We start from the raw sequence: 18,086 nt of genomic DNA, 5'->3' as shown, positions 1-18,086 counted from the left end.
AAAGTGGTACAAAAGTAAGGCTGTTCTAAACTTCAGATAATTTATTCTACAACAGTATGTTGTTTATCAGCTGCTTACTCATTTGGAGTGTCTGAGATGCCGACTGATGTCTTTAGCTCCAACTTAAGCTAATGTGCTGTAGCTGCTCAACCAGTTTATGCTCTGGGCCTTGATTCTACAACTGATTTTTATTTGTTTGTGGTTTTAAAACATTTATACCCTACCTTATCTCCAAGGAGCTCTAGGTGACTTACAAGTCAATAATGCAACAATTTAAAATATCCTTCCAATTTACAATTTAACATATCAGAAAAATGTCAGCAGAAAACCACAATGCAACATCAATCAGAATATTTACGATATATTTTTTAAAAAACCTAGAGAATGATGAAAATAGCACATTAAAATTGCAAACCCTTAAAAATGGGTTTCAACAGCTTCTGGAAGGTGAAATGGTCCTCCCTTGGAAGGGAATTCCAGAACCCATGCACAGCCACTAAAAGTGCCAGTTCCTTGCATTGCCATGTTATTCCAGTTCCTTGTATCATTGTGCTGTCAGAAACATGACCCTCAGCACACTGATTTTGCAGTGAAACAAGGTGTGTGGGGATGGCTTTTTTGCACGCCCTGCTCCTCTGCAAAATGGGGCTCCCAACAGCTCACCAAACAGCTGCTCAGAAGCCCCATTCTGCTGGAAAGCAAGGCACATGCTCCCCATCTACTTTTGTTTCCCAAAAGAACCACTGCAATTTTGGGAGCAGCCACTTCCACCCCCACAGGGTTGCAGGGTGGCCAGTGCAGCTCCCCCAACTCCACAGATGTTGCCCCTCCATGTAACAGTGGGTGCCTGAAGCACACTTTCCATGACCAGGACTCTACTCACCAGATCTTGGATCTACTCCAGTGGACACAATTCCACACGGATAAAGTTCTTCTTACCCGTGAGGCACCACGTTTAAATGTAGAACAAAATCGGCCCCCTGTATTAGTCTGTAAGAGTAAGCAGTGAGCAAGTACATAATAATGACTTGCACCATTTAACCCATAACTCGAATAGGAGTCTTTTTATACAACTTAACTCAGTGAATAGAAAAGAGAAGCATGTATTGTGTTAGGTATAGGTTCAAGGCCAGAGGGCTTGTAGAATGTAAGTAGATTTACTAGGAATAGTTATAGAATGTCAAATGTCTCTGCAAGCTTTTTTTTGTCAGAAGTTTTTAGTAGCTTGTTCACTCTCTATCTTGGCTTTGAAGCTGTTTCTTCTCTGGGAACTTGGGAATGTTTTGGAAAGGAGGGAGCTACAGAAGCATCACTTTAGTGAGTTGTGTCTTGCTCTGTTGGCACATGGACATGGCTTACAGGTCAAAGGACCTGTCTGTCAAGTAGTTTTGAATAGGTTTTAAAATGCCGGTGCAAAGCTGAAAAAGCTTTGCTAAGTTTCATTTTTTGACACAAGGCCTGAAATCTCTCATGCTATAGATTCTATTTCTGCTTGGGAGACAGCAAAGCATCCATGTGCAGAGTGCTTTCAAAGTCCCAAGCAGAGATAAAATCTATAGCAGAAAAGATTTCAAGCCTTGTGTCGAAAAATAAATTTTACCAAAGCTTTTTCAGCTTTGCACCAGCATTTTAAAGCTTAATCAAAGCTACTTGACAGACAGGTCATCTGATCTGTAAGCCATGCCCATGGACCAACACAGCAAGACAAGACAACCCACTAAAGGGACGCTTCTGTGGACCCCACCTTTCCAAAACATTTCCAAGTTCCCAGAGAAGTAGCAGCTTCAAAGCCAAGACAGAAAGTGAACAAACTACTCCCATGAATTTTTTTTGACAAAGATAAGCTTGCAGAGACATTTGACATTCTATAACTATTCCAATAAATCTACTTACATTCTACAAGGCCACTAGCCCTGTACCTATACCTGACAATTGTAAAGCATAACTCTGGTATGAGAACTATTGGATAAGAAGAACCAGTATAACTCTGGGAAAATTCAATTCAAAAATGTATGAGAAAATACGATTGTATCAGGTTTACCTCCTTTTATTGCTCAGGGTAGATGAGTGTGCCATTGTGAGAGATGGTGTCTCAATTATTTCCTTTGCTTGAACTATGTTGTCAGGCAAAGGTTTCACTTCTTTTTCTTCAGGCTGTCCACAGACTTTATCTACCTGTGAGAAGGAGAAGGAGAAGAAGAAGAAAAAGACCACACAGTAAGAACTTAGTTGCACATTTAGCAAGAAGGTTATAGCATCTAAACCAGTTGTGGAGAATCTATATGGAGTGGAACATGGGAATACATGCCAAGCAAACACATGCCTCTTCTGCAAAGCATATGCTTGTGACTATATGCCTATTTTCATGGTCCATATGCAAGAACATTCCACCCATGTAATTAATCTACAACAACCATTAAGAAATTTCATTGTCAGTGGAAGTATGCATCAAGGCATCAGACTGCACATCACATTTTATGTATTGTAGAAGGGTGAATGGGAGCCCATGCTCTGATCCTGCACCTTTCCACTTTTTGCACCCACACACCAAGCCTCCATGTGAAATGGCCCTAAGGAGTTAAGGTGGCAGAGCAGCAATGAAATCATAGTAAAAGAATATGCTTATGCTTGCAGTACAAGAAAATCTGTGGAATATTTCTAAATCTGAAATGCAGGATCAAAATGGAAACTCAGAGAGAAGTAACTATTTTGATAAGCAATGTTTAATACTGGCTTGGAAGTTGAGATTCTGACAGATCCATCTCCTACGATGCTGAGACATCAACTGTAATTGTGCCTAAAATGTTGTACTGGTACCCATGTTGTACTGGTGCCTATGTTGTACTGGTTTGGTATTGGTATGTTACCCATGTTACTAGTTTTGCTACTTCTGTAGCACACCTTCAGGAGCTCTCCCAGTGTGGAAAAAAGTTGTGCTGAAAATGGAAACTAATAAACATTTTGGGACAAGGTGACTGAGAATGTCTGTGAAGAGGATGGGAGTGTCCTCTTCTGATGTATTCCCTGCATCTTTAATTTCCAACAGAACTCTGGGATTCAGTACAACCCAACATGGACCACAACTAGCTGAAAGGTTAGGAGGTGCCTGCAATCAGTTGTTTTTTAAAAAACAAACAAACAGAAATAAAGCAGTGAACAACAAAGACAATGCTAAAACCAGATGCAGCTGAAAGCTCCACTTAATACATTGTGCAATATGAACTGAATGGAAATTTTTAGTGTCACAAATATCCACAGCTCTATTACTGCATAGTAATTTGTTTACTGAAATCCTCTTTTGTTCTGCTTTCTGATTATTTGAATATACTAAAACACACATGCCTAACATGGCAATTACTTATTATAAACACTTCCATATCCTATTTTTTCCTATCTTATTTTATTCCCACAATAAAAAACAAAATAAAAATTGTTTCCCAAAAGAAATGCTTAACACTATCCTAGATCTCCCAAATAATAAGCTAGAGAACAAACTAACTGAAATAATCAAAAAATAACTTTTACTTTGTGGTCCTATCAATTACAGACTGCAGTTCCACATTTTGTAGTATTCTGCTAAAAAGGATACCCTACCAACACCAAATATTTGGTAATAAAGTCGATAATACTGAAACCCAGAGAGTTACCTTGTTTCCCAGAAAATAAGACAGTGTCTTATATTAATTTTTGCTCTCAAAGATGCGCTATGTCTTATTTTCAGGGGATGTCTTATTTTTCCATGAAGAAGAATACCTTATATTACAGCGAGGGGCAAAACTGGAAGTAGGTCTTATTTTCGGGGGATGTCTTACTTTCGGGGAAACAGGGTACGAATACCATAGGTGGCTTGATCCTATGCTCCCATAGTATCAGAACATGCTTCCAAGGGTAAAAGAAGCATCCAGTCATGGAAAACTGGATCAGAACAATAGAAATCTGACCCCTACTTGTATTTTAAGGTCATAGCCCTCCCCATATTTTAGTGCAACACTGCAGGGGCAAGGGAGAAACAGAGTTGCTTCACCTGCTCTTGGGATGCACCCCAGCATCTGTGTTCTTTGTTCCCTCTGTATTCTGTGCTCACAGCCCTTCACATGGCAAAGCGGTTCTCTGCAGGGCTTTTCTCCAGAGCACTGGCCCAATTTAAGGGTGGAGCTGAGTCACAGTAGTGAAGTAAGATGATATATTGTTCTCTTGCATGGACGCTGGGACTTTGTACCAGATCCTATGCTCCGCTATATTTTGGAAGGTATCCTATAAATGTCAGAGAGTGATCCTAGCATGGCCCATCAGGGAGATCTCCACATCTGGAGCCCTGCTGGAATATGTAGCTACGGTGGGAGGTGAGGGTGGTGGTTTTTCATAAATTATTCTTCTGGTGGAAAGAATTATTCCAATCATTCAGCCATCCAAATCTCTTGGCACAACCAGATCCATAGCCAAAGAATGGCATACCCTTCCACCTGATGTTCCTTAAGAGGAGGCATTTCAGAAGCAAGTGCTGTTGGGAGACCCACCTCATCATCTATAGAATGGCCACATCACATAGGACAATTATGTACAGTATTTGAAGGGCTGCCAGAAGACAGACTTTTATTTGAAGGCATCCTCTCTTTGGAGAGTTGTCAGGTTTAAAGAATAAATAAATAGAGAAAGAATCATAAGAGAGGGAGATCAGTCTTTGCAGAATATTCTCAACCATTTTTTTTAAATGGCTGCTATTTATTTATTTATTTATTTATTTATTTATTACATTTATATACCACCCCACAGCCGAAGCTCTCTGGGTGGTTCACAACAGCCAAAAATGGCAAACATTAAAAAGTATACAAAATTTAAAAAACCATCAGAAACATAAAAAACCAGTATAAAAAACAACAGTATCCATTTAAAAACAACAATTCTGGGGTCCATTAAAAACAAACTTAATGTTGTTAAGTGCTATTAAAATGTTAAAATGCCTGGGAGAAGAGAAAAGTCTTGACCTGGCACCAAAAAGATAACAATGTTGGTGCCAGGCGAGCCTCATCGGGGAGATCATTCCACAGCCGGGGGGCCACCACCAAGAAGGCCCTCTCCCTTGTTGCCATCCTCCGAGCTTCCCTCGGAGTAGGCACTCAGAGGAGGACCTTAGATGTTGAGCGCAGTGTATGGGTAGGTTCATGTCGGGAGAGGCGTTCCATCAGGTATTGCGGTCCCAAGCCATGTAGGGATTTATAGGTTAAAACCAGCACCGTGAATTGGGCTTGGAAACATATGGGCAGCCAATGCAAGCGGGCCAGAATCAGTGTTATCTTCCCTCTCTCCACAATGCCAAAAGATGATGGCAAGCCTGGGGCATAAGGGAGGCATGGAGGGCTCTATGCTGTTGTTAGTTGCAGTGGCAGTGGAACAAAACAAAGAAATGCAACCTCGTAGGCAATATTAAAGAAGCTGTGTTACCAAGGGTACTGCTAATTGTGAGCCCTACCTGTGAGAAACTGTTGGAGAAACTGTTGCCTGCAAATAGGGTGGAGAATTTTGAGAGGCCATTTGGGCAAAACTGTAATGTCAACAATCCACAATGACAAATGTCAAAGCAATCTGTAACAGATTCAAATGAGGACAGATTTCTATTGATTTGACCCATGGATTCTGTAGTGGACCAGCTTTTTACTCATCACATGGATTCCACAGACTTGTAGACCTATTGTTTACTTTGGGGGTGGGGTAGAGAGATTTGCACAAGTGGAGCCGAAATTCTTGTACATCTCTAAAAAATAATAATAATCTGATTCCATCATTGAGCCTCAACAAGCAACTTGAATAAAAGATGCCCAATAATCCATGAAAGGCAGATGGAATGGATTTAACAAAATTTGTACATGCCTATCTACAACTTATTCAATTCCATGGAAAACTCTCCTTGATATATTTCTGGGAAGAAACTAGGTGGAGCAACAATGGAAACAAAATATTAAATTCCTAGGTTAGGAATAGTTGGGGTTTTTTTAAGGGGCCCATTCAGACTGTAGAGAGCTAAAAAAAAGTATTTAAAATTTGTGCAGGCAGCATCACGTTTGTAAGTGGCCAACGTTATTCTAGGTGTGGCTGTATAAAAAAGAATCTCAGCAACCGGTGAGATGCTATAGGTCATATGACTAGAAGATGCTAGGGCTAATGACAGTCTGAACAAGGATTCAAGTAGTAATAATTCTTGACTGTCAGCTCCTACCTCGTTAGTGGTGACATTTGGCTTTGGATATTGACAATCAGCAAAGGTTAGGCCTAAGGGTATAATTACCATAGTCCAGTAAATAAGGGGAAATCTATTGGGAATCAATCCTATAAATCCTTTTAAAAGCTCTCAAAAATATTAGGTAACTCTTTAGGAGATAACATAAGGAAAAATCAATTTAAAAGATTTCCATTTTAATTCTATTTCCATTTTATCATTTTGGAAATTAATTACATTAGGCTGGAGATGTACAGGGACCTCATGTTCTCTTATACTCAGCTGAAATCAAAATGATCTTCAAAGTATAGCTGCAGTTTTTTTTTTTTTAAAAAAATCACCTTTAAAACACATATGTATTTTAAAACACATATAAAGAAACATGAGAAGAGTTTTCAATATCCAGTCATAAAAGTAAAACAGCAATTAATCTAAACACAACTTACACAAAGCACGTACAATGCAATTTCTTCCATTTAAAAATATTTTCAAAATCTACAGCCTCATACTGTACATGGAGGAGGCACCTGACTTTCATCATTTTGGGCAAGCATTTTTAAGGTAGTGTTTTCCAAAGAAGAGTTTGATTGCTACTGTCTGATGTAACCTTGCTTTTTGTGCTGTTTTAATATATTTATTATGATAATTTCAGCTTATACTGTTAATAAGGTTTACATATTTATTTGCTGCTTTGAAGATATTTATATACATTTCATACATGCTGAGTTGACATGTTGGCTGCAAAGTAAATAAAACTTTGTTGGTGCTACAGCTTGGCTTAGTTATCCCTTACTTATCACTTTCTTTAAAGATGATGGGCCAATTCACAAGATCAGCTGAAGAGGTAGCTATCAAATTGGTCTAGTTCAGGAATAACAATCTTTATCTAATAAACCATGGTTCATTACATAAGCCTTATGTCCAGGAACTCCATCGTCCTTGCTCTCTCACAATTAAACGTGTATTTATTTATTAGATTTAAATCTCACCTTTCCACTAAATAGAGTGCTCAAGGTTATCAATAAAATACACATGGAATCACAAAGTTAAACCCAAACCACATGGATTACAAACTATATTAAACCATGTTCTGAGCCTTGGTTTCACATCCTGATTTGAAAATAGATATTAAATCAAAATTTCCCAATTTGGATGCCATGGAAAACTACCCTTTAAAAAATCATAGAAGTGTTCTATTACATCATACAAGAAAGGAGGGAGTGTGCAGGCACAACTCCAATTTTTAGTTTAAATCATGGTTTATTAGACAAACATAGTTATGTTTGAACCACAATATCTATATTACTTGACAGTTTGCCTTCACTGGCATGTATAAGATTCAAAAAACAGGAAAGTTCAATCTGCCAATTTGGATATCACATGTTAACTATAATCAGTCCCCATTGCTTCCGGCAAATGGCTACTTCCAAATCCGCCCATCTGAAATTCTGAATAACCAAGTATGTAATTTTATTGTAACTCTGGCTCATTATCCTGTGGCAACCTCAGAAACAAATCAAGAGGTGCTGCCTATCTATTTACCTTACACTTTTCTTCATGTAAAGTAGTCTGTTAAGTAATTGTTAGCTTGGCATAGCTGAAGATGGAAATACCCCCATCTCATCATTGAGAGCCCCTGATCGACTTAAATGAGCTACAAATCAACGTAGAAATATCTGAGACATCTTAACCATATTTTTGTAGACATTATGTCCCCAGTTGATAACACAGGGTATTCTATAAGTAAATGTGTGTGTGTGTGTGTGTGTTTAAATTGCACTCCTTTATTGATTTGACCCAAAGGTCAGCATTTAGCAAGCAAGAAAGACAACACCTTTTGTTGTTCTTTGGAGAATTGGTAGACTCTGCATACAGGCAGCCAGAGCTTCCAAGCAGTCATGCTATTAGAAGTCACGCCTTGCCCCCCACCCAAACTCACTGGTCTTTCTATATAGAGAATGAATGCCCATTAAAACACCATTTAAATTACATTTCACTGGAACGTGCCCATAGTAAATGCAGCTTACATTCTGAAAATATAAACAGGTTCCTGAATGTTACTGGAAATCATTTCCCCTCCCTTTCATCTTCCACAACCCACCATTCTATCCATATGTGATGCAGTTTGCTGGTCAGTACTATGAGATTTTTTTTTAGCACATTCCCAGTGTCAGATATTAAAATATCCCAAATTTTCTAAGTTGTTTGACCCATGACATGCTCTCTTGACCCTTCATGGCTTATTTGAGATAGCTGCAGGGGGATGACCGGATGGATCAGGGGAGTGGTGAACCCATCATTGCATGGTGATGTGATCCCTACTGCCTTGAAGGACCTTCCCTTGATCCAGAGAGTTATGCTAACTATCATGTGGTCACAAACACTCCATTTTTGAGTAAGGTGCTCGAGAGAGTGGTAGCGTTTGTTGAATGAAACTCGCTATCTGAATCCATTCCAGTCTGGATTCAGTTTTGGGATGGAATCAGCCTTGGTTACCCTAATGCATGACTGGGGAGTACAATCCTGTTCCTTCTATTTGATCTCTCAGAGGCTTTTAATACCAATGACCACAATATTCACCTGAAATGCCTCTGCGAGTTGGGAATTGGAGGTGCTGTTCTACAGTGATTCAACTCATACTTGCAGGGTCAGTTCCAGAGATAAGCATTGGGGGACTGCACATCACCTCCATAGCAGCTGAACTTTGGGTACTACAGGGCACCGTCCTGTCCCCAATTGGAAGAGGTCATCAGGAGAATAGGGGCAAGGTGTCACCAGTATGCTGATGACACCCAGTTCTATTTCTCGGTGACATGTGAATCAGGAGAGGGTGTGCATATTCTGAACCAGAGCCTGAGTGCAGTTATAGTTTGGATGAGGGCCAATAAACTGAAGCTGAATCCTAATAAGGCAGAGATCCTAGTTCCCAGGTCTGGGAATTGGAGTGTTTGCCTGTTCTGTTCGGTTGCACTCCCTCTAAAGGAACAGGTACATAGTTTGGTGGTGCTCCTGAATTCATCTTTGTCACTGGAGGCCCAAGTGGCCTCGGTGGCCCAAACCTGGTATGCCAACTTTGCCCATTCCTGGATAGGGATAGCCTAGCCACAATGATCCATGCAGTCATAACCTCATGATTAGACTACTGCAATGCGCTCTACATGAGGCTACCCTTGTGTGTGGTTCAGAAGCTGCAGCTAGTGCAGTTGCAACAGGATGCTCACTGAGATACCTGGGGCCTTACTAGACCTGCTGGCTTACGCCAGCAGGGAGGCGGGGCCGAGGTGCGCTAATGTTAGCGCACCTCCCCCGGGCTTCCAGACGGCGGAGTCGCAGGGAGGATGCAAGCCCTGCGGTATCCGCCATTTTTTGTTTTTGTTTAAAGGGGCCGCGTGTGGCCCGAAGACGGCGGACAAGGTAAGGGTTTTTGATACTTTTTTAAAAAAACGGTGGGGGGGCGAAGGATGGCACGGTGGGTGGCACGGGGGAGGGCGGGGGAGATCGCACCGCACGCCGCCCGAGCAAGCAGCAAAGCGGCGCTTGCCCGGACAATGCCTGCCAGGCATTGCCCACCGGGCAAGCGCCGCTCGGCTGCTTGCTCGGGCGGTGCGCGGTGCGATCTCCCTTGCCCTCCCCCGTGCCACCCACCCTGCGATCCTTCGCCCTCCCCTCTCTTCCCCCCCCGCCGATGGGCACAGTGCTCCTATGAGCGCTGTGCCAGGCAGGTCCGCGGCTTTTCGCGGCTCCTCGCGAGTAAGCGAGGAGCCGCGAAAAGCCACGGAAGTCTCCACACTTCCCCCAGCCCCGGCCTGAGGCCGGAGCTGGGGAAAAAGCGCGCCATAAGCGCATTCGCTTATGGCGCGTTGAAGGAGGCCTCAGCGTGGCCTGCCTCCGGATTCCCCTGTGCGTCATCTGGACGCACAGCAGGGAAACCGGGTCAGAAGGCGCGCTAAGGCCTCATCTAGGAAGGCCCCTGATTACACTCACATAGCACTTGTGTTAAAAGAACTGCACTGGCTACCTATTAGCTACCAAGCAGCACACAAGTTGGTTATGTTATTATCCTGTAAAGCCATAAACAACTCGGGATCAGGATACTTAGACTGAATTCCCTTATACACCCAGGTGACACTGATCACTAGAGGTGGCCTTGCTGGTCATTCCAAAACTAACAGCGGGCCTTCTCTGCAATGGTATCCACCGTCTAAAAACACTTCCCCATGCAGTTCAAGAGGCAGAAAATGTGAAATCTTTCAAACACTGCCTAAAAATGCACCTTTTTGCCCAGGCTTTCCCTGGGCTGTAAGTAAACCAATCATGCTGCTCCGTTTTGCTTCCCCTTAATAGTTTTTACTGTAGCTATTTTAATGTTGTATTTTTAATGTTGTATCTAAATGTATTTTAACACTGTGAACTACTGAGGGATTTTACTATATTTAGTGGTATATAAATAACACAAACAAATAAATAAATAGGACATATTTCACTCTTTTTATGATAGAGTTTAGGTGGAAGTATTTGTATAATTATTTATCTTGAATCACTCTAATGGTTTTGATACTCCAGGCAATGACTGATCAATGTGTCAGAAATGCTTTTGTGACTTTAGCAGAAGAAGGTATGTTCCCTTCTAGGAACAAGTGAATCAATACATAGCCAATAAAATATGGTTATTTGCTGATCCCAGTGACGGAAAACATAGTCAACACTGTCACAATGCCAAATCGTTGGCTACATGATGACTTACTTGTTCTTACAGAGTGAGAGAGAGAGAGAGAGAGAGACCGCTGTTTAAAAACAAAAACAAAAAACAAGAACATAGCAAGAGCCTATCTGAATAGTAAAGAAAAAACAAACTGGCGTGAACATGGAAGGCATTGGGGGAAACATTTTGGGTTTCCCTTTTGCTCACAAAATGGGCAGCTGTGATTGGTCAATACATCTCTCTCTCTCTCTCTCTCTCTCTCTCTCTCTCTCTCTCTCTGAAAATACCATATTTGTGGCAGAAGACACCAAGTGTGACCATTCTTTAGAGGCATTCCTCTTAGCATGAAGTATCTGTGAGTGCTAAAAGCATAGGCTGATGCTTGATATGAAATGAATAGAGACATCTACTCCTTACCAAGAACTATTATAAGCCAGTGTCAAGGATGAGGGCCCCTAGGATTCTGACCCCTTGTCCTCAGAAGAGGCTCCAGAGTTAATTGTCCTGAGAGAGGTACCTCAAAGCTTCCACCTCCCCAGGACCCAGTTATCCAAACTGTGTCCAGGGGAGGTTGCACTACCATCCTCAGCCTCTGAGGACTTGGACCATGAGGAAACTAGAATGCTATGGACAGTCACATGCCATCAAAGCCTGTGATTTATAAAACATGGCAAACCCTTTTTATAGACAAAGCCTCAGTCAGTACAGGACTGGGACCAACAAGCCTTATTCCAGCCAAACTATTATTTAAGGCTCAGTCTTATTATTATTATTATTTATTTATATAGCACCACCCTGCTCTTTCCTGGAGCAACAATATATATAACCCTATCTGGCTTCCAACCCTACTCAGAGCTTTCTGTAATGCTGATATACTCTTGTCTGGCTTCCTTGTGGAACCCGACCTACACAGATCTCTGTTCAAGATTGGAACAAAGCAGAACCTAGGGGGAATCCGCATGTCGTTCTGAGATCGCTTCTAAGCGACCCCAGTGTGGCGTGAAAGCGAGCGTGTAACTAGCCTTTTGAAGAGCAGACGAAGAGATGTCCTTCCCGCTCTCCACTCCGCCTTCTTCCCCCGAGCTCTCTGTCCCAGCCAGCAAGGAGGGAGTTGGGTGGCGGCGGCGGCGGCGGCAGGAAGGACGTCTCTTCGTCGGCCCTTCAAAAGGCAAGTTATACACTCGCTTTCACGCCGCACTGGGGTCACTTAGAAGCGATCTCAGAATGACGTGCGGATTCCCCTCTACAGTGCAAGACATCAACAGAACCCACAGCCTGAAATGGGACAATCTGACATTAAATTTCCCCATTAGATGGTCAGAGCTTAAATGCTTAGGAAACATCTGTGTGACATTGGTAACTTTATTTTCCCACAACCATACAATTTGTACATAAAAACTGATATGAAGACTTGTGGTACTTTCGGATAAAGATGAAGACTTATCAGATAAAAGAACGAACTGAAAGAATATGCATTTTTAATAAATTGTGGGTCATCGTGAAAGAGCTTGATCCTTCCTGCTGTAAATGGGTGAAACTAAACAAGCCACAGACCTTCCATCCATGGTTTGGTTAGCATTATGAAGAACCTGTCTCTTCCCTGACAAGCCAGAGAAATAACCTAACAAAAACCTTCAGTTGCAAACAGTGACAACTGAATAATATAGTAGCATTCTGATTACCCTACATGTGGGTAAGAGTCTGAAATAGCATATATTCCTCGGTAATTCCAATTATACCAGCTGGAAATTCTAGCCCTTTGCTAGAATTAATACTAAAAAAAAAAAGGATCTGCCATTTCAATGAATCAGCCATCCCTATACTGATGCACTTACACAAATGCATAAGCAGAATACACAGTTAATTGAATTACATTGCTATAACGTAGTTCACTACATAAATTAATTTAACAAGGGCTAAAATTGATTAGATCACAAATTTAAATATTCTCGTTCCACAATAACAGCACTAAAGATGAGACTATTTAGCTCATTGTATTCCTTTGTTAATCTAGGGTCTCCGTTTGCCCAGGATTCCCCTTCTCCTGAATTCCAGTCTAAGTGGGATTGTTTCTAAAATAAATTCTTTAATTACAGCATGCACAGTTTGCCCACAGTTTAGAGTTCTTTGAGTTTATTCTCATTTTTCCCTCTCTAAATTATCACTGCACATACGTGCATTCATATACCTGACGTGATTGTACTAAGACTGTGTAAACCATGTATTGTTAGCGACATTGAAAAGAAAACCAGCATTCCTGGAACTACCAGGCTGTGTCAAAATATCTTTCCCTTTCTCTTCCTAGCGCTAGCCCATGGAGTGTTATGTCTAACCCTACTGCCCGTCTTGGGAGAAGATGTTTCAGGTAATCAATCAGATTCAGATTCAGAACTAGAAGATGCAGCGTCAGACACTGTACCAGTGGGGGAGGAAACTCTCAAGGGTGATGCCCCAGCTGGGAGTCAGCCCTCTCCAGAGCTTATCTCCTCAAGGCCAAATCCTACACACTCAGTGGGAAGTGAGGTTTCTTCTGGAGGTGAGCGTCCCAAAAAGCTAGCTGATGCGAGGGCCCGCTGGAAGCTCAAATGCACAGCGCGGAAGGAAGGCATGAGAAAGTTGGTTTGATTATGCCAGAACCTGCCTCCGCACCAGGCTCCCTGAAGTTATGGGCATTTGGGAAGTGATTTCCTATTCTTGAGCGGACAATTGCCTTGCTTAGTTTGCATAGTTTTGCCTATGGGGATGTTTCCAAGAGGTTAGATTCTCTTCAGGTTGAAGAGATGTTTGTTGCTTAAAGCTTTTTGGATTACTTAGCAAACCTCGTCATTTGCCTCTCACCAAAAGCAGGAATTTTCTGAGAAACACAACATGGAGCATGTTTGAGGGTAAAATGACACACTACATTAAAGACATGGCATGTAGTGCTATGTCTCTTTTCATTTTACTCTAGAGTATGTTTGCATGGCCCAGATCCAGAAGGTTGAATTCTTCTCTTCCCAGCCTTTCTTCTCTTGAGATTTCTCTCTCTCTCTCTCTCTCTCTCTCTCTCTCTGTGTGTGTGTGTGTGTGTGTGTGTATTAAATCTTCCCTCCCCATCAGTGGTGGTCTTGATCCAGATCAGGGTCCAGCATGCTTACTTTACAGTGAACCAAAAGCAGACACAGAAATCCACACTATGGCTTTAGCTAGACCTAAAGATTATCTGAGGCAAATGGAGAGGTTGTCCCTGCCTGCTCCTGGGATCCCCTGTGTGTCATTTGTATGCACCAGGATGATCCCAGGACAATCCCAGGATATAGGCCTGGTCTAGCCATGGCCTATGTCTTTAATGTAACATGACATTTGACCCTCAGTATGTAGCATTCTGGGGTGGTTTCAGAAGGTTCCAGCCTGGCCCAGAGGAGGGCAAGATGGGGTAGCAGAAGTGGAGGGGGGTTGGCATTGGCCTGCAGAACATGCTGGCTTATAGAACTGCTTTCAACTATTTGCATTGTCCAAAGGACAATTTGGACAACTATGTTATGAAGCGTTTCATTTAAGCTGTTTCTTTGCTGTTCTGTGTATACTATACATGCTGAAGATATTTCTGTTTCTAATATAACATTCAGGGTTGTTCCTTTAAAGCACTGAGACTTATTACTGACACTTAAATGCTTTAGCTGCGTATTAAAATGCTGTATTTACTTAAGAATATTTAAGTCTGATATTCATTTCCTTTATTATTACAATTCAAGGTTGGGATAGAGGTCAGTACAGACAAGGGTGGGATCTACACTAATGGTTAAAAATGTTAAGGGTTGTGATAACTTAGTGGGTCACATGACGCTATGTTTATAATGTTTTGTCATTGATGTATTTAACTTCTTTCATTGTATTTTTCCGTTGTTACATTTAAATAGTGTTGCAAGTCTTCTGATGTGCCCCCTTACATCATTATTGTTTTGTCTTACTAAATTTTCAAGTCTTGATGGTCAGCCAATTACTTTCCTGGGAGCGTGGATACTTCCTTTCGGCGCCTAAAACTAGCACACTATAAGCTCAAAAGGCCTTGAAAAGGAAATTTAAAAATTCATTAACAAATCAACTGATGACCCAAGACCTGCCACTGTGCCAATTTTTAACTCTTCATCTTTAAAACTGACACAGATGTAAATAATTGTTTAATTTCCATTAAAAAATCATAATAAATCAACGGATGACCCAATCCAATTTAAATTTACTATGTTGAAAGCGCTCTGTAATAGCTGTTACTGTGACTATTTTGAACTCTTTATCTTTAAAACTGATACAGATGTAAGCATTTGTTTAATTTCCATTAAAAATCATTAAAATCAACAGGGGTGGAAGGCGAAGCCAGGAGATCAGGAAGTGGGCGGAGCAAAGAGACCAGCCATGAAGAGGAAGTTCAAGCTACAATGTTAAAACAAACAGTGTGTCCTGCTCTAATCAATGAATACCGGGAAAGCAAAAGATTAGTAATGCAACATTACTAGAGTGTGCCCCGTTACGTTTAAAAATGAAACAAATTAAAACATTTCCAGTGGTAGGAAAACATGTAATAAGCACTAGTGTAGATCTGCCCTAGGGCTGTGCACAGACCCTGCAACCCAGTTCGGAGGCCAATTCAGAGCTTCTGAATCTGCCCCAACCTATCTTGACCTACTTCAGACTCTGTAACTGAAGCTGGATTTTGGACATCCAAATTAGAGAGGCCCTGCCAAGCTGCGCCCCCCAAGTACCCAGCCACACACCCTCCTCTCACCACCTTATGGCCACCATTTGTGCAACATTTAGTTTCCAGAAGAAAATGAGTCACCATTTTAAAAGAAAATTGTGACCCCTTGAAGGCAGGGACAGATATGGGTGCTCTTCTGATTGGTCCAGGACCCCACGTAAGGAGCAGTGTGCTCACGTGGCTGGGTGGGCAGCTGTCTGGATTACTCTGAAGCAATCTGAGGCACTTTGGAATGATCTGTCCTGCTTAAGATCCAGTCCGAATTAGCGTGCTTCAGCTCAGAATTTGGATCCAGAGCCAAAGTGGTGTACAGCCCTAGTACAGAGTGAATACGCTCACTCTTCCTTCAGATACATTGTACTAGTGGTCGATCCTGCTAGTGTGGGGGCAGTGTAGGATACTGTCCATTGAATTTTAACAAAAGACCTTCAGCAGGCTGAAATGCAACCTTACACTTTTGATTAGAAATGTAATCTTTCTTGCAAAGACGTGCTACCATTTAAACTGCTAAGATGAAGTAGGAACTCCATTAAAGAAAAGGAAAGAAGTATCCAGCCTTTGCTTGATTTTTTTCTTTGGCTGCCTCTACACTAATCGGTCATGAACAATAGTTAACCTTGAAAATCTCATTATTAGGAGTGCCTAGCAACTACCCTTGCATTCCAGCAAATGACATTGTTCCTGCTCTGAAAAATGTCCTGGAACTGTGCTCCTTTGAATTCCACTTCACCACTGCTAAACTGATAGGAAATTGATTTGTCCTGTCTTCTTAAACGGACTCCTCAGATGTTACATGAATCGAGTATGTTCCCAGGAGCTTTGCTCCAGCAATTAAATTATCTGTATAGTCATTTCATGTCCACAAAGGTAGACTGAGACACTGTAAAAGAGTGCCAGAGCTTACTGCTGCCCAATGGATCTATGATGTCTGACCTTCCAGAAATGGGATTGGAATTCACGGCTTGTTCAGGAAGCAGACAGTCAGGCTGTGACATTTTCAACCACTGCAATCCATTTCTGTTTGTCATGAGATAATCACAGTGATCATACCATGCCAGGAAAAGAAGATGGTTGTATGAGTGCATACTGTAGGTTGTGAAAAAAAGCCTTACTTTCATTTTATTATTAGAGGATAGACTATACAAAAAAATGCTTCCTTTCCTTTGAGCTAAAAGAATGGATATTACAATTCTATGTATGCAGTCGGTCCTCTAATGTACAACCTTTAAAGTGATGTGTAAATAAGCTTCTACGAAACCTAATATCAACCCAGAAGTTATCCCACAATATGATGTCGCTCATATAGACAAAAGGTCACTAAGAAGAATCTGGAAAGGACTGAAGAAGCCACGGGATTCTGTGAGTTAAGTTTGTTTTCAGAGGGCTTCAGACCATGCTTGCTGGCAATATTAACTCCTATATTCTCTCAATGGGATATTTTTCAGAGACTACCCTCCCTCTGCCTCCATCAACAACCCCCACTCCAGAGTTATCAACTTTCAAAAGCAAACATAAAAGCTTGTGGGGCTGTGGAAAGCAAGGTACAGTAGTTCAGAAGATGACGAAACAAGAATATTTTTAGCATGTGTCTTTATCTGAAGAGAGAGGTCAGCCATGGGCAGTTGGTGAATGTTTGGTTTAAAATGCCAGTTGAATACAAAATACATCAGAACATAAGAGGAGCCATGCTGGATCAGACCAAGGGTCCATCTACATTTACATTTCCTGTTTTGTCAACTCCATGTCACGTCAAAAATCATTCTGATTTGTCTCCACAGAAAGTCATTCTAATGTTTCTCATTTACACAATGATCTATAAGAGGAGTGGGCAACCTGCAACTCCAAGCTACATGTGGCCTTTGGCCTAATTTCATGTGGCCCTCATCTTGATTTCAAGTTACCTCTGCATGTAATTGGTTCACACCCCTGGCAAGAGTGACCTCTCCCTTCCCTAGCAGCCCACTGTGTGGGGGAGAGAAAAAAGTAGCTGGGAGGAAGAGCAGGAGAGAGAAAACAAAATGGAAGGAAAAAAGAAAAGGGGTGGTCCAAGTCCATCCAGTTTTGATTCTAGCACTGTTCCCTATGGCCTTCAGCCTCATTCACCCCCTTGACAGATTACGCATAATGGAATGCAGCACTTGACCCCCAAAAAAGTTGCCCAATCCTGACCTATGCAAGTAAAAATAAAATACAGATAAGCAGAATGGTATCCGATATGAGCATCTTTCAGGTTACCCAAGCTCATTAATCCACATCAAAGGAACCATTTTCTTAACTTCTCCATCTAAATTCATCCTGCAGTTTTCCTTGAGTTTCTCAGATTCTCATTGACTTCAAGTATTGTGGCTCAAATTCTCAAGGAAGACTTGTAATTAACTTAGCAAGGCTGGATGGTGGGAAGGAAGATACAGTTTGTACAGAAAGAGATAGCCGCA

At 41.6% G+C, this 18,086-nt stretch overlaps 1 protein-coding gene across 2 annotated transcripts in view; it reads right to left on the bottom strand.

Annotated features, from left to right (window-relative positions):
• LOC134402647 (glypican-5-like) overlaps nt 1-18,086 on the bottom strand; it is a 505,390-nt gene that overhangs the window by 292,157 nt on the left and 195,147 nt on the right. For both annotated transcript variants that reach the window (XM_063132253.1, XM_063132254.1), the window contains exon 4: nt 2,042-2,175. In XM_063132253.1, the coding sequence (XP_062988323.1) occupies nt 2,042-2,175 (134 nt within the window). The remainder of the gene's footprint in view (nt 1-2,041; nt 2,176-18,086) is intronic.

The sequence above is a fragment of the Elgaria multicarinata genome, chromosome 8 (genome assembly GCF_023053635.1).
Source record: "Elgaria multicarinata webbii isolate HBS135686 ecotype San Diego chromosome 8, rElgMul1.1.pri, whole genome shotgun sequence".
NCBI classification, from domain to species: Eukaryota; Metazoa; Chordata; class Lepidosauria; order Squamata; family Anguidae; genus Elgaria; species Elgaria multicarinata.
Note: the sequence above shows the minus strand (reverse complement) of the source record. Positions and strands in the feature narration are given on the sequence as shown.